This window comes from Rana temporaria, chromosome 4, assembly GCF_905171775.1.
Source record: "Rana temporaria chromosome 4, aRanTem1.1, whole genome shotgun sequence".
Lineage (NCBI taxonomy): Eukaryota > Metazoa > Chordata > Amphibia > Anura > Ranidae > Rana > Rana temporaria.
The window spans coordinates 117,812,057-117,838,439 of NC_053492.1; the positions used below are offsets into that span (position 1 = coordinate 117,812,057).

The following is a 26,383-nucleotide window of genomic DNA, read 5'->3' on the forward strand; positions in this document are numbered from 1 at the left end:
TTGACATCTGATGCAAAGGGGATTTGTGTACTCTGGACATCTAGTCTTACAGATACAACTGGTCCTTTGAGGGCAACCTTAATGTTGATGCGGCCCAAAATGCAATTGAGTTTGGCACCACTGACATAAAGCGTCACATGTAAAAAGAAAAGAGCAGATCGCCACCTGCTGGCTGGATTGAGAATTGGAGAATTTACATATTCTTAGCAGGGGATCTGTGATCTTAGGATGTCATCACAGAACTTGATTAGAGGTAAAGGGGAAAAAAAGACTATCAGGTTGGTTTAGACAGGGTGGGATTGAGGTGTTGAATTGCATTACAAAAAGACAGCCGGCATGCATTAGGGCTCTATCACACCAGCCGCTGCATTATAACTCAGCGGCTGGTGTGTGGTGCAGTGGAGCAGAGATCAGCGCAGTGATGAGCTCAGAAGATCGCACTGTTTTTTTTTTTTTTTTCAAACAAACTTTGAGATGTCACGCAGATATCTCATAAAGTTCAATTGCCTGTGTGCGGTACGAAGCATTGGTTTGCCTAGCAACTGTGCTGCACTAAAAAAATGTACCGCTTTCAGTCCTTCTATTCAGCCCACCATGCCTGCACAGCACTGCAACGCATTGGTGTGTACTGGGCACATAAGAGACAAGGCATTTTGTCCATGTGGTGGAACTGCTGGAATAGCCGCCCAATGCAGTCCCACCGCATGTGGTGTGAATATATTCTAATGCTGGCCATACACTATACGAAAATTCGGTCGTTCGGACAGTTCTTTAGTTTTTCGGCCAGTTAATGGGCACAAAATCGATAATCGTTGGGATGTTTTTGAGCCAAAAAAAAACGAAGGACACGTTTCTGCCAAACGAGCGATAAATCGGAAGGTTAACCACTTAAGGACCGCCTCCTGCACATTTACGTCGGCAGAATGGCACGGCTGGGCACATGCACGTACAGGTATGTGCTGTGCTATTGTCCAGTCACGGGCGCGCGCCCGCAACCCGGTCTGAAGCTGCGGGACCTGCGGACCCGATCGCTGCTGGAGTCCCGCGATTGGTCCCCGGAGCTGAAGAACGGGGAGAGCCGTGTGTGAACGGCTTCCCCGTTCTTCACTGTGGCGGCAGCATCGATCGTGTCATCCCTTTTATAGGGATACCCAATCGATGACGTCACACCTACAGCCACACCCCCCCTACAGTTGTAAACACACATGAGGTAACACATAACACCATCAGCGCCCCCTGTGGTTAACTCCCAAACTGCAACTGTCATTTTCACAGTAAACAATGCATTTTAAATGCATTTTTTGCTGTGAAAATGACAATGGTCCCAAAAAAGTGTCCGCCATAATGTCGCAGTCACGAAAAAAATCGCTGATCGCCGCCATAAGTAGTAAAAAAAAAATTAATAAAAATGCAATAAAACTATCCCCTATTTTGTAAATTCTACACATTTTGGCAAACCAACCGATAAACGCTTATTGCGATTTTTTTTTACCAAAAATAGGTAGAAGAACATGTATCGGCCTAAACTGAGGAAAATAAATGTTTTTTTATATATTTTTGGGGGATATTTTTTCAAAATTGTCGCTCTATTTTTGTTTATAGCGCAAAAAATAAAAACCGCAGAGGTGATCAAATACCACCAAAAGAAAGCTCTATTTGTGGGAAAAAAAGGACGCCAATTTTGTTTGGGAGCCACGTCGCACGGCCGCGCAATTGTCTGTTAAAGCGACGCAGTGCCGAATCGCAAAACCTGGCCGGGTCCTTTTAGCTGCATTTTGGTCCGGGTCTTAAGTGGTTAATGTGTTTCCCGTCCGAACGCTCTACACTAGGTATATGTAAAAAAAACTAACCAATTTTTTTTTTATTTATGTCCACTGAACGATTTATCGGTCATTACATGATGGCACTATTGTTTGCGACCGAACGTTCGTTTTTCGAAAGTTCGTTCAGACGATTTTTCGTGGAGTGTATGTCCAGCATAAGACTGGATTCACATCTATGCATTCTTATTGCTTTTTGCAGATTTGCACTACAGAACGTGTTCCATATGAAACCATGGTAAATGGATGGTAGTGCAAAATGTAAAAAGCACTAAAAATGCATAAGTGTGAATCCAGCCTTAGACTGTTTACTTTTTTCAACTTTAATGAAATGTCACAAAATCACAACCTTAATCATAACCTTAGCACATTGCGGTGCGCTATAATGTGTCCCATTGCGCTGCCCAAACATGCAACCTATACTTGTGCACACCAATGAAGGCAAATTTACCAAACATTCACTGCAGGTAAATCTTGGTGCATGTGTTTTTAAAGGGTAGTGATTGATTCATCTCCGATGAATGCTTAGTGAAAGTCACATTAACTACTTACTAAATCTCCCCCTCAAAGCGCTGCGCAAACTGTTGGCGCTATATAAATCCTGTATAATAATAATAAAATAATAATAATTGATTGATAAAAAGCACTGTTTTGTCTATGACAGTTAAAAAGAAATTGATCCATTCGTTGTTTTTTTGGTATGTATGCACTTATGCGGCACAGCCTTTTTTTTATTTTTTTTTATGGTTTTAACAACACAATTAAAAAAAATACAGCCAAAAAAACTAAAAAAAATAAGTCAGCACTGGTTAATCTCATTAATATTGCAATAACTACAGGTCCTCCAGAACACACTGTGCAGCTTCCAGTGAGGCGGAACTCTTTAGCGAGGTTCGGGTTTCCCCGGAAGTGCTGTATATGTCGGTGCACAGGATAGGTGAGACTAGCTATGCGGGACAGAATTAAGGTTCGGACAGGAGTGTGATAATGGTGAGTGATTGTACTGTGTGCAGACACACCGGATATTCTGTATACCGCTCGTTATCAGAGACTCCCCATCTGTTCCTATATAGCGGGGGCATCTATACGAGCTTTTCCTCACTGGAGGACTACGAGTCCCAGAATGCACTGCGACCAGAGCTCACCTTCACTGAGCCTGCTGTGTATAGAGGGGGCCCCAGACTACAAGCTCTTCCATACAGCCTAGATTATTGTGCACTACTAGCTCGAAGCTTCTCATACGTTTCTATTCACCATGCATACAACTGCTGCCTATTATTTCTTCAATCGTTTGTTGTCCCAGCAAACGAGTTCCTTCCAAGAATGGGGTCTTCCACAGTGAATAAGGGGACCCCCCCCCCCAGTGCTATCCCTGTATAGGTATGGGTGGGGTTAGCGGATGCAGTCTATATCGCTGACTGTTAAAGGGGTCCCCATTGCAGAGTGCTGGAGCAACCAGTGGAGTCCGCCTGCTCAGCAGGGAATCTGTCTGATGATCTCCACTGAGATGACAGTTCTGTTTTCACTTCACTATGCAGAGTGGACACCGACACATCCCGCTCTCCTCTTTGGGCAGTTGGATGTAAACAGAACACCTGTCCATTTACAACCGACTGCCATCTGATCCGATCTTCTAGACCACAGGTGTTTAACACAAGGCCCACGGGCCGAATCCGGCCCTCCAGGCCATTTCATGTGGCCCTCGCACCTATCCTGCAGCTGCATGAGAGCTCCAGCCCTCCTCTGGTCCTCCTCCAGAATCTTGCTTTCTTCTTTCTCGCAATGCATCCAGCTTCTTCCCAGCAGCAGCCTAAGGAAATGGGGTGCACTGGGATGTAAGGGAGAGTGGGGGACTCAACTTCTGATGGTGGGGTGGCTCTTGACATCTAATGTAAGGGGAGGACATCTAATCTTCCAGATACAACTGGCCCTCTTGAGGGCAATCATCATGCTGATGCGGCCCATGATAAAATTGAGTTTGACACCCCTGTTCTAGACGGTTGGAGAACGGATCCACATCCGTCTGTTTTTTGGCAGATAGGATTGCATGTCGGCAGGTGTAAACTCACACATGTCCATTGACACCCGCCAGTTCATAGAGGAGATTGGAGCCCACCTGAAGAACTGAGAGGCGGACCCGATCAGTCTGCTAGTGAAAAAGGGGTCTAAGACTCTGCTCCTTGGCCCTTCCAAGGGCCCTCACCTTCGCTATATGTGCAGTCGTGCCATGTTCTTCACAGACAGTACCAGTCAGTATCCTTCCTGTACTAAACTCCTTGGGCTTGATTTATTAAAACCTGATAATAGAAAATCTGGTGCCACTTTGCATGGTAGCCAGTCAGCTTCTATCTTCAGCTTGTTCAATTAAGCTTTGACAAAAAATACTGGAAGCTGATTGGTTTTTATGCAGAGCTGCACCAGATTTTGCACTCTCCAGTTTAGTAAATCAACCCCCATTGTGTACTTATCTGTGTGTGCCTGCATTCCCTGGGACCTTGGTGCACCTTAGTGCTGCTAAGGTACTTCTGTATGTCTGTCTTCCTGTGAGCGCTGCACCCCAGGGCAGTAAGGCTACTTTCTCTAACGCACCACTCGTTTTGGCGCCGCTAGCAAGGTGGTTTTTACCCCCAAAAAGGGTAAAAACTACAGTTTTGGTGCACTTTCAAACTGCTTTTCAGGCGTTTTGGAATCGCTGCCCATTCATTGCAATGGAAAGGGTGTTTTGGGAGCACTAAATACAACGCTCCCAAACCGCCCCAAAGATACTGCTTGCAGGACTTTTCAAAACATCCCGCAAGCGCACCGCGCCAGTGTGAAAAGTCACACTGCAATGAATAGGAGGCGGTTTTCAGGCTCTTTGCAGAGGCTATATCTAGCGCTAAAGTGCCTGAAACCGCCCCAGTGTGAAAGTAGCCTTAGTATTATTACTGGTTTTCTGTGTCCTGCCTCTATGTAAGACCAGCGCCCAAGTTTTACACTATACTCCTGCCATTCCAGTCAGTCATGTATTCCAAGTTCCTCATCTCTGTGCTTCCCTGTTCCAGGACAGTTGTATCCTGCATGGGTGTGCTCTATAGCCACACCAGCATCCAGAGTGCAGGGGACAGCCCCTTTCATGACATGTAGGCACTTCTGTTCCTACAGCTTCATAGCTGTATATCTATTCTACAGTATCTCAGGAGATTCGGAGTGAGATTTAGTGATGTCTCCACTGTGCTGCTCCCTCTTCTCCTTGCTGGAGGCTCTGACACAAGGAAGCAAAGCCCTGCTTTTGCCAAGATGGCTGCCTTCACACAGGGGCGCAGTGTGGAACAAGGTAAACAAGTAATGGAAAACGATCTTCTCCAGGAAGACCAGAGGCAATACTAGGCAATACTAGGCAAAAGGCGATTGCCATGAGTCTGCCTTTTTAGGGCACAGCTTCCACAGTACAGTTCCTCTTTAAAGGTGATACTGTACTTAAATATTGCAACAAAACAAAAATCATGCTAGACCCCGAACACTAATAAAAAGAACCCAGGTCCCTAAAAGAAGTAGTAAAAATAAGCAGCAAATATAGCCATGTCTTGGGGTGGCTGATTACTTTCCATGTCTATTCAGTGTCCTTCATCTTGGAAGCTGAGGGCTGATGCCCGCTTGTCAGCAAACTTCACAGGGCCGGTGCAGGCTAGGGAAAGATCGTGACTAGGGTTGTCCCGATACCACTTTTTTAGGACCGAGTACAAGTACCGATACTTTTTTTCAAGTAGTCGCCGATACCGAATACCGATACTTTTTTTAAATGTCATGTGACCGTTTTCAAACCACAATACAGACTAAGGATATTTTCTTTAGAATTATGAAGAACTGGTACATCATGGTGTGGGGCTGTTTTTTAGCATACGGTACTGGAAAACTACATATCATTGAAGGAGTGATCACTGCCAGTGCCACCTATCAGTGCAGCTCATCGGTGCCAGTGCCCAAAAGTGCAGATAGCCAGTGCCACCTATCAGTGCAGATCAGTGACCATTAGTGCATCAGTGCAGGGAGGCAGCTTATTAGTGCATCTCATCAGTGCCACTCAATCAATGCCAGTGCCACCTATCAGTGCCATCCATTTATGAGTGCCATTCAATCAATGCCAGTGCCACCTATCAGTGCCATCCAATGGCACTGATAGGTGGCACTGGCATTGATTGGATGGCACTCATAAATGGATGGCACTGATAGGTGGCACTGGCATTGATTGGATGGCACTCATAAATGTGGCACTGATGAGATGCACTAATAAGCTGCCTCCCTGCACTGATATAGCACCCCCCCCAACAAAAAAAAAAGTTAACCACTTCAGGTTCGTTGCAGCCAGTACTGTACCCACACTTCTTCTGCACAATTAAACATTATCTCATCTGTATGACAGTGACTTCCCCATTGCTCATGGCTTACTTGCTTTTTACTGTACTTTTCCTGTCGATCGTGCGGTGCGGTCCTTTCGCAAGGCAATGGAGACTCCTAGGACGCCGGGGACGGCCTCTGGATGGCGTCACGCACGCCGCCGGGGAACGTCAAGCTCCGCCTACAGTCAGTGTCTGTGTTCAGTACAGTACTGAAGGGGAGGAGCACGCTCAGCCTCGGCGCACTGGCACCGCCCGCGCTACAAGAGGCTGTGTTGTTGTGGATAGCCGCGGCTCTGCTGTGAATCATAGCAGCGGCTCGCGGCCGCTACTCGCGGCCCACGGCCCGTGATTAAATGTTGTTCACTGCGTCAGTTGGGCCTATATCATAATGCAGGCTGCAGCTGCCTGGACGTGTGGATTTATTATATAGCGGTCGTCGGCCGGCCGCCGGGCCCTGGTGATAGAATTAAGTTTGGGCCTATATTATGATGGGGGCCTGGAGCTGCAGCTCCATCAGCCCCACGGTTAATCCGGCCCTGCCTCTATGCACCGCTCGATGTCACAAAAAATAAATAAAAAAGTATTCTATTTTGGTATCGGGAGTATTTGCACGAGTACTAGCGCAAATACTCGGTATCGGTCCCGATACTGGTATCGGTATCGGGACAACCCTAATCGTGACCATATGGTCAGGATCCACCCGCGAGCCTGGATCAGCAGCTGGCTCAGCCTCTCAGTGAGACCCTGAGAGCCTGAGATAGCTGCTCCTTCCCCCTCCATAGCCCCGCTCTCCAGTGAGTGCTGGAGGGGCAGAGCAGTGAGCCAGTGACCGACAGTCGCGGCTCTATGCTCAGAGCAGAAGTGACAAAACTGAGCGATCAGCAGTTTTTTTCACTTCTCACAGTAGAGTCGGCGGGGGACAGATGCAGCATTGGTTCTATGCTGCATCCACCTAGGTGAGTTGGAGTTTAAGTTCATACTTCTTTTTTAATAGTTTGACATTTCAGTTGGGAGCGCAAGAAACTGGGACAGTTATTATTCACAGCATGCCTTGAATGTCACTGTTTTGGGAAACTGTTAAATCAGTGAGTTTAGGTTCACTTTAAAGTGATGAGTTTAGTTCCGTTTTTATTTGACATTTTTAGTGACCCCAAAATGTATAGAAGTTTGGCGTATACTCAATCACCTTTCTTTAACTTCCCCACCTATTTCCTCTTTGGCTACCAAGAGTGAAGAAAAATACCTAGGTCTTCAGGTACTGTGGACCATGTGACCACCAGGCAACCTGGTGCTATCTCATGGGAATGGAAGCAATACTGTGCATCATTTGAGGTAGAAGTTTTGGCTTTTTAACCAGCAAAATGTCTGAAACAATGATTGAAAAAACGACCAAATTTAGCTTACTTTTATGTTACTTTTCAAATACCAAAGCATGAGCAATGGCGACCTGGAATTGTACAAAGATTGCACTGGCCATAATTTGGAGTATGAAAGTTTTGTGTTGGTTGTAATGGTTGATTTTGCTGGCCACCTGCACCATAGCAACCAACAATGCTGTGCTGGACAGCTGCTTGTGTCTTAGCAACCAGTGAAGCTGGATCACTAGGTAGTGGATCCCGTGAGGCTGCTTGACAAGACGGAGAGGGTGAAAGGGGGAAACAGATAGTGATCCCGACAGGTGTGCTAACTGAACAGAGGGCGGTGGCATCTAAGCTCCACATTAGTAATGCCCACATATCAGGGTTCAGGCAGGGGAGGAGCAGAGGAGCTGGAAAACAAGGAATATATTTCTTCTTCTTTTTTTCTTGCTTATTTATTTTTTGCACCCATTAATTTGCAGGTTGATTTTTGCACATTGAGTGTTCTATTTTGCACTTAGTATGCTATTTACAGTGGCGCTTTGCATTTTTTGTTTTCAATATATATGGACTGATGTTCAATTTTTTTAACACTGAGAGTTGTTTATTGTCCATAGCCTGGGCACAGGTGTAGTTTAAGGATTTATGTATGCGTTGATTTTATTTTGCCTACTGTTTAGGAGAGAGAGGTTTTTTGTGTGCGTAATAATGATCATGTACATCGCAATGTTACTCCTGGCAGTGTTTCTGTTTCTTTAGAGTGTTGACCATCACTGAATTTGTATCTGTGGATGAAAATCTTCACTGCGAATCCCCGCCTCCTTAAGTGACGCTTTCTCTGATGTTATGCAACACACACTTTTTAACACAGAAAGTTTCATCAGCATATGTATATATAGGTGGTAAGTCATTTACATTTTACCAGTTATAAATTCTGAAGTATTTTATTTTATGTTGTAAAAATACAATGCAGCATTTATTATTATACAGGATTTATATAGCGCCAACAGTTTACGCAGCGCTTTACAATATAAAAGGGAGACACTACAGTTATAATACAATAAAATAAAAGAGGATTAAGAGGGCCCTGCTCAGAAGAGCTTACAATCTTATAGGGTGGGGCAGGTGGTACAAAAGGTTGTTTTAACTGTGGGGAATGAGCTGATGGAAGTGGTTACAATATAAAAAAGGAACCCTCACCACCCTTTAATCACCGCCCCATAGCCGAATTACGGCTACAAGGCGGTTCCTTAACTCTGAGAGGACGTCCCTCGGGCGCGCACACGCGATCATCTGTGCTCGCCGGGTCCACGGGACCCGCAGCAACAAGGATCGCGGTGAAGGGCCAATGAACGCAGCTCTTTACCACGTGATTGTTGCCGTCCAATGACGGCGCGATCACAAATGTAAACAAAGCAAACAAGGGGTCACTTTCAGGTCATTGCTCTCCTCTCCTCACACCGATCCAGCGTGAAAGGAGAGGAGAGCAATTAGAGACAAATTGTAAGTGCCACCTGTGCCCATCAGTGCTCATCTGCGCCACTGCAGTGCCACATGAGTGCCGCCTGTGCCTACCAGAGCCACACCAGTGCCGCCTTTGCCAATCAGTTCCACCTGCGCCACTGCAGTGCCACATCAGTGCCGCCTGTCTACTTTCCAAAAATGGGTCATTTGGGGGGTATTTGTACTTTACTGGCTTGTTAGGGTCTCAAGAAATGAGAGAGGCTGGCAGTACATCAGGTGTGATCAATTTTCAGTAATTGGCACCATAGTTTGTAGACCCTATAACTTTCACCCAGACTAAATAATATCCACAATTTTTTTTTTTTTTTTTTTTTACCAAAGATATGTATCGGTATACATTTTTGGCCACATTTATGAAGAAAAATTACTTTTTTGCAAAATTTTATAATAGAAATGAAGAAAAATTCATTTCTTTTAAAAAAAAAATTGTTCTATTTTCATTTATAGCGAAAAAATAAAATAAAACGTAGAGGTGAACAAATACCACCAAAAGAAAGCTCTATTTGTGTGAAAAAAAGACAAAAAGTTCATTTGGTTACAGTGTTGTATGACTGAGTAATTGTCATTCAAAATGTGAGAGCACCGAAAGCTGAAAATTGGTCTGGTTATTAAGTGGGTTTAAGTGGTCAAGTGGTTAAAGTGGTTGTAAACCCTGGGGGAGAAGTTACACCTACAGGTAAGCCTAGATTAAGGCTTACCTGTAGGTGCTTGCCATATCTCCGAGACCTACACGGTCTCTGAGATATTTGCAATTTTCCAGAGCGATGCCTTCTTCTGCGCATGTGCCGTCTTGAAAGGGCACGCTTTGCTGTTTCAAGCCGGGGTCATGCCGTTAAAGGTGGTTCCCGCGTGAATGCGCGGGAGTGACGTCATGCGACTCCTGCCAGTCACAGAGTTGGAGCTCGCTGCCATGGAGGAAGACGGCGACATCGCAGGCTTCTACTGCAGGTAAGTGTCACATAATGGGCTACCATGCGATGCATAGTAGCCCATTATGCTTCACCTTTGCAGGGAGACACAGAGGAAGTAAACCCCATCAGGGTTTACTTCCTCTTTAAAGTTTAGCAGAATCACTTTTGTTGCAATAACTTTAAAGCGATGTTAAAGTTGAAATGAGACAGAAAATGCTGACAAGCCCTAGTCATAAATGCCTTTCCTGACCTGTCAGTTGTAATGTGGTCTGTGCTGTGCATGCGCAGCTCATACCAAATTTATGACCGCCACACTGCTCCCTTATGAAGCAACTCCTGTCCACATGTGCAGGAGTGACATTTTTATGGCCAGGCCATTCAAGTAGCTGGAGAGGGTGAATCTGGAAAGACGTAAATACACATCATATGATGCATATCTGAGGTAATCCCACTGGGAACATCTTTAATTTTCTTCTCTTCCTCCTGCACACCTTGTCATACCTTGCTAGCCCTCCATATACATCCCCCTCTCCTCTTTGATGCAGTGTTGATTGTCACTGTCTACCTCTCCTCACTACAGTATTTACACCACTTTGGTAATATTGTATATTTTACAGTTGTTTTTTTTTAAAGGAGTATGGCCAAAGCTTTTTTTTTGGCCATACTTTACTTGTGGCTAACAGGAGTGCAGTTACTTTTGCTCTCCTGTCACCCAGAATTTGAAGATGGAAGGATCCTGAAGATAATGTTGGTATCCATCCAGATGCCTGATCGGCAGCTGGTTCAGCCTCTTAGCATGCCACTAAGAGGCTAAGTAGTAGATTAGATGGCAGAGCTGCATAGTACACACGGGCCAAATGTCGGGCGGCATTTGACCGGTGTGTACTGCAGCTGGTCTGACAGAAGCTGGCCATTCGTCCGGCTTCTGCCGATGGGGCAATATCAAAAAAGGTCTGCCAATTGGCTTCCGATCAATGCTCTTCATTGACCGGAGTGTTCTGGTAGGAGGTCACCCCCTGTCAGACACAATGGCACAGCAGGGGAGATGGCTGAACTAACATTGAGCTGTCAGTTTGTTTTCCCCTTAGCCTTTCTGGGTTGAATGAAAAAAACAAACCAATAGTGTATACTAGGCTTAAAGAGGAGCTCCAGGCTCCTTCAGAAAAAAAATAAGTCGGCAGCTACAAATACTGTAGCTGCGGACTTGTAATATTTGGACGCTTACCTGTCCAGAAATCCAGCCTTATCCTCACCCGAGTCGTTTTTTTCAATCCAGCTATTGGGTGCTGCACCGCCATCTCCACTAAGGGAAACCAACAGTGAAGACTCGTGGCTGCGCCATGCGAATGAGTCGCCTGCGGGGGATGAAGAGGGGTGAACTCAGCTGGGAGCGGGTACTTGTCAACACCAGGTACCCTCTGCCCCTGCCCCCCAAAAATGTGCCAAGTGGAGCTCTGCTTAAAGTTGTGCCCCTCTCTTCTGTGTGACCTGTTACCACCCCCTGTCCTCTTTGTGTGTGTGTGTGTATTGTGATGGGGACCTGAGCATTGCTTTCAACTGTAAGTCACAGCAATTATTCCTAACAAAACAGTGCTGACTATTAACAACACCCGAGAAATAGGGTCTAGTGGGTAGTGGTTACAGTTATGTTTTATAACTCCCCTAAACTCCCCAAAAATTGGACTTCAGCCTCGGGTGGAGCTTACAGTCCAAACAAATTGAAATAGAGACATGCTTTTATTGCACAACGGAGTTATGGATCAGAACTAAACCAAGTGCTACATGCATTTGGTCCCCTGGGGGGGGGGGGGGGTTCAACAACTATTTGCATGTTTATAGCAGGGCTCGACAAATCCCGGTCGCCAAATTTTTATTTTTTTTGTGAGCTGGCGCCATCTGGTGGTGAGCCCTTGGTATTACAAGTTATTACCACCAGATGTGTAAGCTGGCGCCATCTGGTGGTGGCCGTTGGTATTACAAGTTAAGCATTACAAGTTAAACAGCAATTCTAATGTAATTTTTCACTATTTTTCACTGCCATCTTCTTCCCTCCAATTAGAACCCCCAAACATTGTATATATTTTTTATCCTAACACCCTAGAGAATAAAATGGCGATCGTTGCAATACTTTCTGTCACGCCGTATTTGCGCAGCGGTCTTACAATCGCACTTTTTTGGGAAAAAATTACACTTTTATTAATTAAAAAATAAGACCACAGTAAAGTTATCCCCATTTTTTTTAATATTATGAAAGATAATGTTACGCCGAGTTAATTGATACCCAACATGTCACGCTTCAAAATTACGTCCGCTCGTGGAATGGCGACAAACTTTTACCCTTTAAAATCTCCATAGGCGTGGTTTAAAAAATTCTACAGGTTGCATGTTTTGAGTTACAGAGGGAGTCTAGGGCTAGAATTATTGCTCTCGCTCTACCAATCGCGGCGATACTTCACATGTGTGGTTTGAACACCGTTTACATATGCGGTCGCTGCTCACGTATGTGTTCGCTTCTGCGCGCAAGCTCGTCGGGACGGGGCGCGTTTTCTGGCTCCTAACTTTTTTAGCTGGCTCCTAGTTTCCAAGCAAATTTGTCAACACCTGGTTTATAGTAATATTTTTTTCTTTAAAATGTTTACAGGAGACCCTGCTTCAAAAGATAGCAGAGTTTTTTCTCCCCAGAGTAATTTTAATGAATTTTTATGAATTTTCATTATAAATATATTTGTCTTTTGTTTTTATATTGCAGTATCTGCTCCATAGTGGATCATGTTCTGGGAGGTGCCATACTTGATACTGAGAAGACTGAGAGCACAGCGTGAACGGTTAGAAGAAGAAGAAGAAGAAAAAGAAGATGATAATCATTATGAGTCGCCACCACGTCAGAAAAGAGCAGTTAAAAATAACATTAATACTAGAAGACAGTTTTTAAGAAGACGGAGGCGAAGAAGAATCTTCCCTGCCAGAATAAATCTCTCTGAGATTGATGAGCGCGATATTCAAGAACGCTATCGTCTTAGTTCAGATTTTATAATGTCCCTCTATGAACTCATAAAGAAAGACCTAATCTCTACTACAAAGAGAAGTAATGCGGTTCCCGGTATGGTGAAATTGCTTTGTGCTCTCCATTATTTCACCAGTGGTTCCTTACAAAGCACCGTAGCCGAGGCCGGCGGTATAACCCAAAGCACGTTCAGCCGTGCTCTCTCTGAGGTTATATCTGCAGTCTTGAAGCTGCAAGATCAGTTTATAACTTTTCCCAAAAACACAGGAGGACAGAAACTGAATATGGCAGGATTCCGCTGCATCGATGGCTTTCCAAATGTTCTGGGTGTGCTGGGCTGTACACACATTGCAATCTCTCCCCCCTCAGAAATGGAACAAATGTATCGTAATAATAAGCACTACCATTCCATCAATGTACAGCTTGTCTGTGCTCCAGATATGAGGATCCTGGATGTGGTATCACAGTTTCCTGGATCAACACACAACGCAAATCTACTGAAGCAATCCAAGATACATGAAAGATTTGAGAACGGAGAATTTAATGACTGGCTTTTGGGTACATGTGTTATAATGTTTGTTTGATATTGTAGATTTTACAAATATTCATGGGCCGAATTTTATTTATTTATAAATCATAAAATGTAAATGCTCTCATCATAGCCTTTCCGCACGTCTGTGTCCCCGTCTGAGCCTTTCCGCACGTCTGTGTCCCCGTCTGAGCCTTTCCGCAAGTCTGTGTCCCCGTCTGAGCCTTTCCGCACGTCTGTGTCCCCGTCTGAGCCTTTCCGCACGTCTGTGTCCCCGTCTGAGCCTTTCCGCACGTCTGTGTCCACGTCGGAGCCATTCCTCAGGTCTCTGTCCCTGTCAGAGCCTCCCCCACATCTGTGTCCCTCATCCTGATTACACCCCTCCCCCCCAGGTACTCCTCCCAGCCTGATCACCGCCACCCCAGATATCCCCAGTCTGATCACTCCCCCCATATCTCTCCACTCTGGACACACCCCTCCACCATCACACACACTTTTGGGTTTTCCAGTCCTGCAGATAGTTCCTCCCAGTCCTGCGGCTCCTTTTCCAGATGATGTCAGTGGAGGAATCTGAAGCACACCAGGGTGGGTTATCTGTCACTGGGGCAGGCATGACAAGACCTCCATCCAAATCTCTGGTGGAGGTGGCAGCTGCACAGAGCAGGGAGCCTCCTCCACCCCAACCTGCTTTTTTGATGGCACCCCTACCTGATTCCAGAATGCACAGCCAAGCCTACACATCTTTGCTTCCTGACAGCGGGGTTTGCCTCCTCTCTGCATGCATGGGAATCTGCCCACTGCTCCACCTTTCTCTGCCTCATTGGATCTACTCTGACAGCGACACATCGCCCCGTGTGCCTTCTGCTCTGTCCCACTGCCTGAAACGCTCGGGAAAGGTTGACGCAAGTGGTCTCTGAATGAATTGCTGCCTGTGGGCCTGGGTTTGGAGACCCCTGATTTAAACAATCACCATTTATTACATTTAAAAATAATGACCATAATTGCACTAATGGTATTGTGTAGCAACATCACAGACACAGCAAGGGTGTAATGTGTACATGCCCTTAAAGGAAGCTTGTGCAAAGAGAAATTGGGAGGCTGCGGAGACCACCTCCTAACATTGCTAGTACACTACTAAGTCATCGAGATGACATACGTATGCAAATTGGGAAAGTCACAGTGACTCTGATGGCATTAAAGGAAAAGTATGGCTCGAGCTCTTTTGGCCATACTTTTCCTGTAGGTCACAGAAGTGCACTTGGTTCTGCACCCAGATTCAGCCGACAGCAGGCTAAAGTCTGCTGTCGGCTGACACCACAGCGCCAGTGCAGGTTTCCCAACAATAATGTCAGCATCTGCCCAGATGCCTGACCTGCAGCTGGCTTGGCCTCTGAGCATGTGCCTGGAAGATTGAGCCAGGGCCTCTACAATCCACTGCTCCAGTGAGCGCTGGAGGGGCAGAGTATAAAGCAGCGTCTGACAGCAGATCCGAGAACTGAATGATCAGCGGTCTTTGTGATTACTCAGTTCTTGGTTTAGAGGTGGCGGGGGACAGATGCAGCTTGGATTGATGCTGCAGCCATCTAAGCGAGTATGAATGTTTGTGTTCTTAGGACCCCAAACTTCATCAGTGTGACTATCAGGGAACAAACATCCTGATAATTAAGAGGTCAGCAGGTTAACAATGTAATGCTTTTTGTAGCAACATTGTAAGTGTCATAAAACTTGAAAAAAAATGATTATAAAGAAAGATAGCAAAGCTTCTCACTAGAAATAGGACACATGAGCTAATATTCTCAACTGTTTCATACAATTATGTCTTTCTTAGGTGATGAAGGTTATGGCGTTAAACCGTGGCTTCTAACTCCCTTTGACAAACCAGTTACAAAGGCAGAAATTCAATACAATATATCACACAGTTCAACTTATTCTGTTCTGGAGCGAACTGTCGAGGTGCTCAAAAGTCGTTTCCGCTGTTTGGATAATCCTAATGGAGTTCTGCTCTACAACCCAGAGAAAGTCTGTAAAATTATCCTTGTGTGTTGCATAATCCATAACATAGCGATCATGAAATGTCTAGATGTGGACATTGCACTGGATCTGAGACCTCCAATCAAAGATGAGTCTATAGAGGATGACACAGAGGAAGGCACTGTACAGCGGGATAAAGTTGTAGCCGAGTTCTTTCCCGGTAAGTTTCACCTCTCACTCTGATAACATTGACGATCTGCTCCTATGGCAAGCCTGTAGCAGAACGCCTACCTGGGGACAGCAGATTTTCTAGTGCAGCCTACAAATGCTACAATAGTAGCTGGCATGTGATTGGGTACTATGAAGAAAATGTAGTATTTCTGGTATCTGATGTATATAGGAATATAGGGCCAGATTCACAGTGGAGATACGACGGCGTATCTGCTGATACGCCGTCGTATCTCTGTTTCTATCTATGCGACTGATTCATAGAATCATTTACGCATAGATAGCCAGAAGATCCGACAGGTGTAATTGTTTTACACTGTCGGATCTTAGGATGCAATACCGCGGCCGCCGCTGGGGGGAGTTTGCGTCGTAAACCAGCGTCGGGTATGCAAATTAGGAGTTACGGCGATTCCCGACGGATTTTCGCGTTCGCTACGTCGCCGCTAGTCTAGTTTCCCGTCGCAAAGTTAGTCGTTTTTTTTAGTGCCTTAACTTTACGCAGCAATCGTATTGCTGTATAAAGTATGGCCGTCGTTCCCGCGTAGAAATTTTTAAAATAACGTTGTTTGCATAAGCCATACGGAATTACGCTACGTGCATCGCCGTTCGAAAAAATGACGTCACGGCGCGAAAAGCACGACGGGAATTACGAAACGGAGCATGCGCAGTAGGTCCGGCGCGGGAGCGCGCCTAATTTAAATGGCACACGCCCATTTAAATTGGCCCGCCTTGCGCCGGAGGCCGCCGGCGGAGGATTTCATCACAAGTGCTTGGTGAATCAGGCACTTGCGATGAAAACTTGCGGCGGTGTAACGTATCTACGATACATTACGCCGCCGCAGTTATATTTGAATCTGGCCCATAGTAAGTGGGACACCATTGAGGCATCAGAATTCAGATCTTTCAAATGCTAGTGTGTTACAATTTACAGGGATTGTAGAATATTTCTGTACATCTTTTATTGTAATTATGTTCCAAGCTACAAAACAAAATGCAAGTCATTTTTTTTTTTTTTTTTTATTCTGGAAATTAATAAATATTTTATATACATATTTTGAATATGAATGTCTCATATTTACAACTTGCGGTCTCCAGGTGCCAAGCTTGAGGCAAAGCTTCTGGATTCTAATATACTGCTACAGTGTATCCTGATAGCCTTAGATGTTGTTAATAGACCTAAAGAGCAGGTGATCAAATTCAAATTACACACACAGCTGAATGACTTGGAGGGGACATTCCATTCCCCCTCTTTTTCTCTAAAGCCCCCATACACATTATTACAGGGGTTGACAAATTTGCTTGGAATCTAGGAGCCAGCTAAAAAAGTTAGGAGCCAGAAAACGCGCCCCGTCCCGACTAGCTTGCGCGCAGAATTGAACACATACGTGAGCAGCGCCCGCATATGTAAACGGTGTTCAAACCACACATGTGATGCATCGCCGCGATTGGTAGAGCGAGAGAAATAATTCTAGCCCTAGACCTCCTCTGTAACTCAAAACATGCAACCTGTAGAATTTTTTAAACGTCGCCTATGGAGATTTTAAAGGGTAAAAGTTTGTCCCCATTCCACGAGCGGATGTCATTTTGAAGCGTGACATGTTGGGTATCAATTTACTCGGCGTAACATTATATTTTATAATATTAAAAAAAATGGGGATAACTTTACTGTCTTATTTTTTAATTAAAAAAAGTGTAATTTTTTCCCAAAAAAGTGCGCTTGTAAGACCGCTGCGCAAATACGGCGTGACAGAAAGTATTGCAACGATCGCCATTTTATTCTCTAGGGTGTTAGGATAAAAAATATATATAATGTTTGGGGGTTCTATTTAGAGGGAAGAATATGGCAGTGAAAAATTACATTAGAATTGCTGTTTAACTTGTAATGCTTAACTTGTAATACCAACGGCCACCACCAGATGGCGCCAGCTTACACATCTGGTTGTAATAACTTGTAATACCAACGGCTCACCACCAGATGGCGCCAGCTCACAAAAAAAAAACATTATTTTTTTGCCCCCCCCCCCCCTTCCAAGCCAAGTCGCCAGGACCCTATTTCTAGTCGCCATGGCGACCTGGCGACCGGGATTTGTCAAGCCCTGCATTATTAGATTTTCTGCAGATTTTTGTCTTCAGATTTACCAAAACCATATAATATGATGTCAAACCTTAACCGTTTCAATTTGTATGCAATCAGGCAGGCCCGTGCACTACATGATTTTGGTAAATCTGAAGACAAAAATCTGCAGACAATCTAATAGTCCAACAAGATTTAAGCCTGGTACATGCAGGAAAAATCTGAGGTTGTCGTACTAACACATCCAGTGTTGTGCAGTGATCTCCCCTGGTGAGCTATTGTGTTCTGACGGGGGCTGCCATCCTGCCAGAACATACTGATCAGCCCTCGCAGGCATTGGCTGTGAGGGCTGATCAGGTGCTGGTTTTCCAGCTTGTTTGGCAGAAGCCGGTTGTGAGAGCGGCTTCGGTCGGATAGGGAGCTCTACATATGGGCCGTATGTCAGCCGGTTTCTGTTGAAATGGCCAGCCTTCAGGCCGAGGCAGGTAGCAAGCATACAGGTTTTCATAAAAGGAAGCCCAGCATTTTTTCATTTTGATGTCCTTGCCACCTCCTTTTTTTTTTTGATCAAGCACAGACAGAATGCTGCTGCTGGGAATTTTTTCTGACTGGACCACAATAAAACGACTTTTAATTTTTTTTATTTTTCCAGTAAAGTAGGGAAGTGTAAAGCCTGGTAGACACGAGGTGAATATTAGCTGGTATCAGTCAGTTCAACAGAAACCAGCCAACATTCTGCCCGAGCGGCCGGGTTTTATCGAAGAGAACGGTCAATGGGCATCCAATCAGCGGTCTTATCTAATGATTGTGAACGCTGACCAGTGAGTTCTGGCGGGGGTCGATGGGCCAATTGGCTCCCGATCAATGCTCTTCACTGACCGGAGTTTTCTGGCAGTGGTCATCCCCCTGTCAGAACACAATAGCTCAGCTGTAAGATTGTTGTACCAACATCAGATTGTTAGTACAGCGAGTTCCATCCGGGGCTCTTTATTTATTTTCATTCAGCCTGCTGGTTGAAAAAAAAAACAGTATGTACTAGGCATTAGAACTTGTGTCTGGCGAGTAGTACTGTTGTGAACTGTGCAGAAGAAAGCTTTATTAAATACATCATTTTAAGAAAGATTGCTGTTTGTTTTTAGTAATCAATATTTCAAATGTTGATTTCCCTCTTACAGCTTTGGTCACAAGTGTCTGTTTTTTTTTTTTCTCCCACAGTTTGAAACTGCAAAGCTGTACCAGTCCCAGATGCTGCGAGCATTTCATCCTATCACAATGTGCATTTTTTTGCTAACATAGATCATAGATGTGGCAGTATTTTTTGTAATTTTCACTTTTTTCGCTGCTAGTTGTTACTGTTTTTATCTGGATCTTCCTTCTTTGTTTTTTTTAATATATAAATGTACCAGTTTGTTTTGTATAGTTCAGTATTGTAGCATACAGCATTACACATTTTCTGTTGTTTTTATGCCATTTATTTTGTTTGTTTAAATAAATAACTGCTTTTTTAAATAAAGTAATGTAATGAAGTAACGTTTTGTTCTAGGCGCTACAGATTATATACATGATCCGCTGACAACATTTAGGGGGAAATTTACCAAAATTGGTGCACACAGAATCTAAATTCAGCTTGTTCAATTGAGCTTTGACAATAAAACATAGAAGCTGATTGGTTATCGTGCAGAGCCATGCCACACCAGTTTTATTAAATCTCCCCCTTGATGACTAAAGGGGACAAGCTTGGCCAATTTATTTCTAAAGCCCAGAGAAAGAGACACAGTCCTCTAGGATTGTACTGGACTTTTTAATCTCTGTTCAAACTTGGCATTTGTTAACCTAAAAAAAATGGATCCTGTTCCCTTAAAGCAGGGGTGCCCAATCTTTTGAAGAGCGAGGGCCACTTAAGCGAATTGGCAACCAGCCACGGGCCACAATTAGCGGAGTGAGATGATGACAGGCCCATGTCCACACTGCATATGCAGAGCAAACGCAGACACAGCCCACTCTACTCTATGGACCATCCAATCTGCGCAGACGGAAGGAGACAGATACTTTTGCCGCTCCATAGAGGTGAATGGAGGGTCCAATTGGGTTGGACTGATCGTGTGAAAGGGGCCTAAGGCCCCTTTCACACTGTGCTGTGGTTTACCCACGCCGTAAGTGCACCTGTGGCTTTCCTGCAGGTGTAGTGCACTTTCTGAAAGTGCACCAAATTCGCAACTAATAACAGAAGTCTATGGTACAGTGCAGGTAACCTGCAGATACGTCTATATAGACATTGTGATTTTAGTACTATACTTACCTTTAATAACAGGCTTCCATTCTAGTATCACCGGCTGTTGCTGTCCCTGGCAGAGTGCATTTGTTATCACTCCACCTGCTTATGCGGCTTTGCTTCCTCTGTCGGCAGCTTCATTCACAACACTGATTCTCTGGGATGGAGGGTCAGGAACCCCCCAATCTGGGCTTGCCGACCCGCTATCCCAAAACAGGAGGTCACGGGCCACATCAGAGGGCTCCACGGGCCACTGGTTGGGCACCCCTGCCTTAAAGCATGTTCTACAGCACAGTGCTTGTGCTGTGTCATTTGGCCCCCTGTAACACCTAAAAAAAAAAAAAAAAAAAAACCTGACTGATCCTGCCAATTTCTGCCCTCCCCTTTGTAAACTGACCACAGTTTATCATGGCTGCTGAGCCCTGACACCGTGGTCGGTTTAAGTGACTCTGTCATCTGCAGCTCTCCTGTTCTCTCTCCCTGCCTGCCTGTCGGCTCCTGTGTCAGGGCCCGCCCACTCTCTTCCCCATGCTGTTGCTGAAATCACATTTCCTACTTTATCTGCTGTCTCCTAAGGATATGTCTGTGTTTTATAAAAAAATAATAATACTGTAAATACCTTATTTTTGAGCGCTCATCAGTGGTCACGTGACCTGCCGGCTCTCTCCTCCTTCCCTCCAGGGGGAATCTCGGCCCCTCCCTCTGCATGTGTCAGACAGGGAGAGAAGAGAGGCGGCGGGTCATGTGACTGCTGATCGGCCCCCAGAAATAAGATATAAACAGCATTTTTGTTATAAAACACACTTAGGGGGACATATCCTTAGGAAAAAGCGGATTATATAAAGTAAGAAATGTGGGTTAAACACTTTTAAAGTGGTTGTAAACCCACAATAAAAAATAAATAAATAACCTGCTAGACAAAGGCATAATGAGCTAGTATGCATATAAATATACACTGATTACTGTATAAATGTCACTGGCAGGTACGGGGTTAACACTAGGGGGCGATCAAGGGGTTAAATGTGTTTTCCCTCAGTGTGTTCTAACGGTATGGGGGATAGGACTGACTAGGTGAGGAGACACATAACTGTTCTCACTTAGTAGGAACAAACATGTCTCCTCTGCCATGACAGCACAGGGGTTTGTGTGTTTACACACACAAACCCATGTGCCTGCTCTCCTGTACGTGATTGCGCGTGGCTGGTGGCAATGCGCATCGGGTCCCCCGCCCTCTGGCGGCTCTTAAATGGAACCCTGTACAGGGTTTCGCGCAGGGGTGCCATTCTGCCGCTGTAAAAAGATAGGAACCGGTTAACATAGATCATATTTGGAGTACATAGATGGAGCTGAAGATTGTTTTAACCCTTTTGCTGGAGCTGATGTAACTATGTCATGATATGATCAGCTTCAACAGAATGCAGGTAACTTTAGGGGTATCATAGACACCTGAGAACCTGTCACCTGCACTATGCTATTACATAGGGGGCTTATCAGTCCCAATGCCAAGTTGAAAAAACAATTTTACAAAACTAATGTTTAATAAACTAAATGGGGAAAAAAACACCCAAACCCATTTTTAAGGACCCCCCACATATGCACACATATGAATACAAATGTGTGTGGGGTTGGCACGTGTACAGAAATGACGATTACGCCACGTGTATTGCCACACACACTAGAATGAGAAACATTTTAGGGCCATTATGCACTGCTAGCTCTAAACTGGTGATCTGTAAATAGGCTAAATCCTTCAAGGAAGCTGTGTGAAGCTTATGTTACACAATGTGTAATGGCTAACTAACATTCTCTGAGCTATATAAGAAAATATATCAAGCCGTTTTTTTTTTATTCTATTTATTACTGGCCTGTGGACACAACAGGCAGTGAAAGGAGATTATCGGGTAATTGCTGCTTATGAATTCATTACTCCTCTTATCCTGTCTTCAAAGGGAGAGACGTGCTGGATACACATCCTTGAATATACGCATACTTTTGCACAAGCCTCACATGCAACTGTTGCATGTTTTTTATTTATTTTCCTATAGATTTATTGGAATTTTTTAATTTTTGATGAATTATGTCAGTGCCTACCTGGCTGTTGTGTTTCTTTTTCCCTTTTAATCTATGATGAAAATGAATAAAATGCTTTATAACTGGGGTTGGGAGTGAAGATCGTTTTCTTACTCCTTACTACCATTCTGATAGAGAGAGGGAGGGGAACTGAAGACAGGCACAGAGGAGAGAGGAGACCTGCAGATAACACAGACACACATTCTGACCACTGTATCTCGGCTCAGCAGCCATGATAATTGTGGTCAGTTCTCAGGGGGGAAAGCCAGGACCTGGCAGGATCAAACATGTATTTTAGGAGAAAGAGAAGTAATGAAAAAAGCAAAAGCACCATGCTGCAGCTTGCACATTAAAAAGGAAAGGAGCAGCTTTTTCTTTTTTCTGGGATTTAACAAACGCTTAATTTAAACTCTTTAATCTCGAGTCTCTCTAAAAAAAAAAAGACACATGGCCACACAATGGAGTTGGATAAAAAAAAAAAAAGTTCAATCTTAAAGGAGTTGTAAAGGAAAAAATGTTTTCACCTTAATGCAATCTATGCATTAAGGTGAAAAAACATCTGATGACGCCGGCCCCCCGTTTATACTTACCTGACCCCTCGAAAGTCCCGCGCTTGGTCCCGAGATCCTCTTCGCTGCTCAGCCTGGCCGCTGATTGGCTAGAGCGGATGGATTTAGAGCAGCGCCACCATTGGCTGGCGCTGCTGTCAATCACATCCAGTGACGCGGCGCAATGAGGCCGAGTGATACAGTGAGCAGCTATGGCCGCTCGCTGTATCACGGGAGCGCGCCCGCAAGGACTCATCACCATGCAAGCTCTCTCGCATGAATGTGGTAAGTTCTTACGGGGAGGACCAAAGACAGTCGCTGAGGGACCCCAGAAGACGTGGATCGGGGCCGCTCTGTGCAAAACGAACTGCACGGTGGAGGTTTATTAACCCTTTAAATTGCATAAGAGGTTCTTTACTGTTAGAGTGTTAAGGATGTGGCATTGATTTCCCCAGTAGGCCGGTGTCAGTGGGGAGTTTAGGTAAATAAAATAAATGTAGATGCATTTGTACAAAAAATAAATAAATAGTAGACACACTCAGGTTGAACTGGATGGACCAGTGCTTTTATTCAACCAACATGTAACAGGACTCTGCTTTTTCCATGTTTGTTCTTTGTAATTTCCAGAGTTTAAATGCAAGAAGAGTGTACATTTGTAAAACACAGTACTGTGCTTTAGCCCTGGTTCACACTGGGTACGATTTGTAACGATTTGAGATGCGATTTGACATGTCAAATCGCATCTCAAATCGTCGGCAATGGCACTGTCCTAATCAGTGCGACGCCGCATCTGCGATTTCAAAAAGTAGTTCCTGTACTACTTTTTGCGATTTCGGGCCGCGATTTACAATAAATTGCGGCCGAAATCGCGGCAAAATTGCAGCCGCGAAATCGCGGTAAAATCACGCATTTTACCGCGATTTTGAATTCGCAGCAGTGTGAACCTAGGCTCAAAAGTGTTTATTTTACAGCTGGCAATATAAATGAATAGCTGTGCGCAGCTGTAGTCTGGTATACAATGGTGTGATTGTATTGGAGATATTTTTTTTTCATACACCTATACATTATATTAGTGTACACCTGAGTACAGCAAAGACGTAACTAGAACCTTCAGGGTTCCGGTGCAAAAATCCATAAAGGGACACCCTCTACTCTCTGAGCCTGGGGCCCTTTACTCCCATCATAGGGCCATTTATTGCGATCCCTCAGCTGGGCCCCCTTCTGCCATCTTAGGTACGGTTGCCACCTTTTCTTCAAGCTAATCCCAAACGCACTGCAATTTTTTTAAATTTTTTTTTTTAGTATACACAAATTTTGTGACAAAATAACATTTCTAAATCGTATTGATTTAATCACAAGAGTCCCCCTTACATCAGAGTCCACAGAGTTCCGCCTTTGCATTAGAATCTGCAGTGTCCATTTACATTGGAAGCCGCAGAGTTCCCCAGTACATCTGATTCCGCAGTTTATCCTTACATTTGAATCTGCAGAGTTCCCCTTAGGCTACTTTCACACTGGGGCAGGGGGGCGCTTTTGACCAGTGATCGCAGCCAAATAAAGGGTTAAAAGCACCCGCAAAGTGGCGCTTTGGCAGCGGTGCCCATTGATTTCAATGGCTGGGGCAGTGGAGGAGCGGGGTATACGAAAGATGCTGCTTGCAGGACTTTTTCTAACGTCCTGCAAGCACACTGCCCCAGTGTGAAAGCACTCAAGCTCTCACACTGGGGCTGCAGGGGAGGCGTTTTTTTAGGTGCTATTTTTTTTTAGCCCAAATGCACATGAAAAACACCCCATTGTGAATATAGCCTTACACTGTAAGGGGCGATTCTGCAGACTCTGGTGTATGAGAAAACTCTGGGGATGCTAATTTAAGGGGGAACACTGATAGAAGGAACGCTGCAGACTCTGGTGTAAAGGAGAACTGTGATATAAGGGGGTCTTTGATAACCAGAGCACGGCACCCCTTACATTAGTTTACTCACTGGGAGCCAGGAGAGAGAAGAAAGGAAGGCTTCACACATAGTGGATGGCTGGAGAGCTTACTCAGGCATCAGCACCTTTCCTCTTTTGGCTGCTGGGCAGACACAGGAGAGGAGCTAATCAGCTGTCTCCTCTCCTGTCCATGCGGGGGAGAGGGGGACTGTCATTGCTGGCTCTTGGCTGTGAGAGAGACACTCACAGCTCGGAGTCCTGAAACCGGTGTGGAGCCACAATGTGAGCTCTTATATTTAACTCAGGTGCTGTCCATTTCTTCTGATCATCATTGAGATGGTTCTACACCTTCATTTGAGTCCAGCTGTGTTTGATTATACTGATTGGACTTGATTAGGAAAGCCACCCACCTATCTATATAAGACCTTACAGCTCACAGTGCATGTCAGGGCAAATGAGAATCATGAGGTAAAAGGAACTGCCTGAAGACCTCAGATTGCTGCAATTGAGGTTCCTAAGAGCACAGTGGCCTCCATAATCCTTAAATGGAAGACGTTTGGGACGACCAAAACCCTTCCTAGAGCTGGCCGTCCGGCCAAACTGAGCTATTGAGGGAGAAGAGCCTTGGTGAGAGAGTAAAGAAAAACCCAAAGATCACTGTGGCTGAGCTCCAGAGATGCAGTCGGGAGATGGGAGAAAGTTGTAGAAAGTCAACCATCACTGCAGCCCTCCACCAGTCAGGGCTTTATGGCAGAGTGGCCCGACTGAAGCCTCCCCTTAATGCAAGACACATGAAAGCCCACAATGAGTTTGTTAAAAAAAACACACCTAAAGGACTCCAAGATGATGAGAAATAAGATTCTCTGGTCTGAGACCAAGATAGAACTTTTTGGCCTTAATTCTAAGCCGTATGTGTGGAGAAAATCAGGCACTGCTCATCACCTGTCCAATACAGTTCCAACAGTGAAGCATGGTGGTGGCAGCATCATGCTGTAGGGGAGTTTTTTAGCTGCAGGGACAGGACGACTGGTTGCAAACGAGGGAAAGATGAATGTGGCCAAGTACAGGGATATCCTGGACGAAAACCTTCTCCAGAGTGCTCAGGACCTCGGACTTGGCCCAAGGTTCACCTTCCAACAAGACAGCTAAAATAACGAAGGAGTGGCTTCACAACAACTCCGTGGCTGTTCTTGAATTGCCCAGCCAGAGCCCTGACTTAAACCCACTTGAGCATCTCTGCAGAGACCTAAAATGGCTGTTTACCATCCAACCAGACAGAACTGGAGAGGATCTGCAAGGAGGAAAGGCAGAGGATCCCCAAATCCAGGTGTGAAAAACTTGTTGCATCTTTCCCAAAAAGACTCATGGTTGTATTAGATCAAAAGGGTGCTTCTACTAAATACTGAGCAAAGGGTCTGAATACTTAGGACCATGTCATATTTCAGTTTTTCTTTTTCTAACCGGTTAACGCCCGCCCACTGTATATATATATATGTCCTGTTTTTAAAGATGGATATCTCGGTAACGGCAGCAGCTGCTGCCACAACCGAGGTATCCATCTCTTCAGTGGGCGGGCCTGTAAACGATAACGGCAGTCTCCGCGGCGGATTCGCCGCGAGATCGGCGTCATCGGTGGCGGGAGAGGGGCCCCCCTCCCGCCGCTTACCGGAGCCATCGGTAGCGGCGGAGGCGATCGGGTGCTGCTGCCTAGTGTGTGAGGATGCGAGTGAGGGCAAGATGGCCCCCACCCGTCCTCATAGCTT

The 26,383-nt window shown here is 45.1% G+C and overlaps 1 protein-coding gene across 4 annotated transcripts in view; it reads left to right on the forward strand.

Moving 5' to 3' along the window:
- The first annotated feature begins 2,693 nt into the window (after positions 1–2,693).
- The window catches only part of MTERF4 (mitochondrial transcription termination factor 4), a 213,685-nt gene continuing 189,995 nt past the window's right edge, over positions 2,694–26,383 (forward strand). Inside the window, exons 1-5 of one of the 4 annotated variants that reach the window (XM_040348903.1) lie at positions 2,696–2,810; positions 8,300–8,459; positions 12,742–13,554; positions 15,354–15,716; positions 19,014–19,311. In XM_040348903.1, coding sequence (XP_040204837.1) covers positions 12,762–13,554; positions 15,354–15,716; positions 19,014–19,018 — 1,161 coding nt within the window. In that variant the 5' untranslated portion in view covers positions 2,696–2,810; positions 8,300–8,459; positions 12,742–12,761 and the 3' untranslated portion in view covers positions 19,019–19,311. Of the gene's footprint in view, positions 2,811–8,299; positions 8,460–12,741; positions 13,555–15,353; positions 15,717–19,013; positions 19,312–26,383 lie in introns of those variants that run through there. The other 3 variants (XM_040348902.1, XM_040348904.1, XM_040348905.1) reach the window with 3 other exon arrangements.